The sequence below is a fragment of the Echinops telfairi genome, unplaced genomic scaffold (assembly GCF_000313985.2).
Source record: "Echinops telfairi isolate 266 unplaced genomic scaffold, ASM31398v2 ScPeMD7_23;HRSCAF=83, whole genome shotgun sequence".
NCBI classification, from domain to species: Eukaryota; Metazoa; Chordata; class Mammalia; order Afrosoricida; family Tenrecidae; genus Echinops; species Echinops telfairi.
Genome location: NW_022103920.1, coordinates 24,086,743 through 24,088,401, shown reverse-complemented (window position 1 = coordinate 24,088,401; position 1,659 = coordinate 24,086,743). Strand labels below are relative to the sequence as shown.

Sequence of the window (1,659 nt, the reverse complement as noted above, 5' to 3'; positions counted from 1 at the left end):
ATTTTTATGAACTTATTGTTTAATTATTGTCTATGGATTCATTAATAAATTAGTGTCTACGATCTGAAATGCGGGATGTGGGGGGCCTGGCATGTATTTGACAGGCCTTCAAAAACCCGTGAGAAAAAAAAAATCATGGCAGGGTTTGGGGTGGGGTAGGTGCAGATGTTCTTAATCAACCACTGAAGTTACTATCGTAGTAAATTCTACAAACCTAACTGATTTTAACATCAGACGTTCCGTTGGAATCCTTAGTATCCAACATGCCACAAACAGTTGAAGATCAGAGCTATCATGTTGCACGGCCCATGGGAAGTCAACAATCCAGAGGAAGGGCTGCGCAGAGGGTGGCTGTGCATGGGAGCTGCCTCAGCGGCACCCACAACAACAACGAGGAGCTGGGCTCTTCTGAGGGTTTAACATTAAAGCTGAGGTCATGACTGTGTACCGAGAATGTATAGGAAACGCAAATATATTTGATGCTGGCTGAATCTCAGATTCAAATAACTGGGAGGGGGGTCTGGACCAAAGGATCGAACACCACTGGTCTTTGGTCACTAAAGATGGAAATCTGAGACACTAACCTGTTCAAACGGGCTTTTCGTCTTAATGCCTTTGCCCCCACAGAAGACCCAGTTATCTCTAAAACCAAGGCTGGTGATGGATGTGCTACCCAGATCGGCAATGAGTCGCCGCGCCTCGTCGCTGAGTCTGAGGGGGAGACAGGGAAGGAGTCAGCACAGCGCCCGGCTGCCGTCCAGCACAGCAGATCCGCAGTGCGAGCAAGCCGGCTTACAGAAGGAAGCACACGCAGTGAAAAATAATGGGGCTCCTTCTGCCTACGTGATGTTTCCTCGGTCGGGCAACTCAAGTTTATTTCACAAGGAAGTGCCTGCTGGATGTCTTGATTTCACAGTTCACCTTTATCTATTTAAATCTTAATGACATGCATCCGATACATAAATGATACCCCTGGTATCAGTTACATATATTTGTACCCAACAGGACTCGCTCACTCACTGCCACTGAGTTGATTCCAACTCATGGTGACCTGTAGGGGACAGAGTATAGGCCTCGGAGACTTTAAATCTTTATGGGAGTAGACAGTGTCACCATTGTCCCCAGCAGCTGATGGATTCAAACCACTAACCTCATGGTCAGCCACTCAACGTGTAGCCCACTACGCCACCGCAGCTCCCTTGCTAAGGTGAAGTGTCGAGCAACTAATCATTTTGTTAAAAGGAAACATCACTTTCAAGCTCCACCAAACCTTTTGGAGGTTACAGGTGAACAGAATAAAGGCATGTGTGATTAAGAATCCAAATGCTAGCAAAACCAAAGGAGCATGGGGCTATCAACTGTACTTTGGTGATTTGTTAAAAATGAAAAATAACCACACAGCAACTAAGTTTCTACTCTAGGGAGGGAGGAGCGTGCCAAAGTCCACAGCTGGGGAATGCTCTCACCTCTATTCAAGGGAGAGAAGAAAGTCGGCAGACACAATGTCAACTATGGAGTTAAAGAAGAATTGATGGATTTGACCACTGGTGCTGATGAAGAACATTCAAGCACAATGAACTGCCCAAAGAACACACAAATCAGCAGCCAGACATGTGGTCAGGAGAGACCAGTCCCTGGAGAAGGACGCTGTGCTTGGTA

General features: G+C 46.5%; 1 protein-coding gene across 1 annotated transcript in view; it reads right to left on the bottom strand.

Moving 5' to 3' along the window:
- Positions 1–542: 542 nt before the first annotated feature.
- FAM3C (FAM3 metabolism regulating signaling molecule C) overlaps positions 543–1,659 on the bottom strand; it is a 29,576-nt gene continuing 28,459 nt past the window's right edge. The window contains exon 8 of the mRNA XM_030885286.2: positions 543–711. Within this exon, the coding sequence (XP_030741146.2) occupies positions 558–711 (154 nt within the window). The 3' untranslated portion in view covers positions 543–557. The remainder of the gene's footprint in view (positions 712–1,659) is intronic.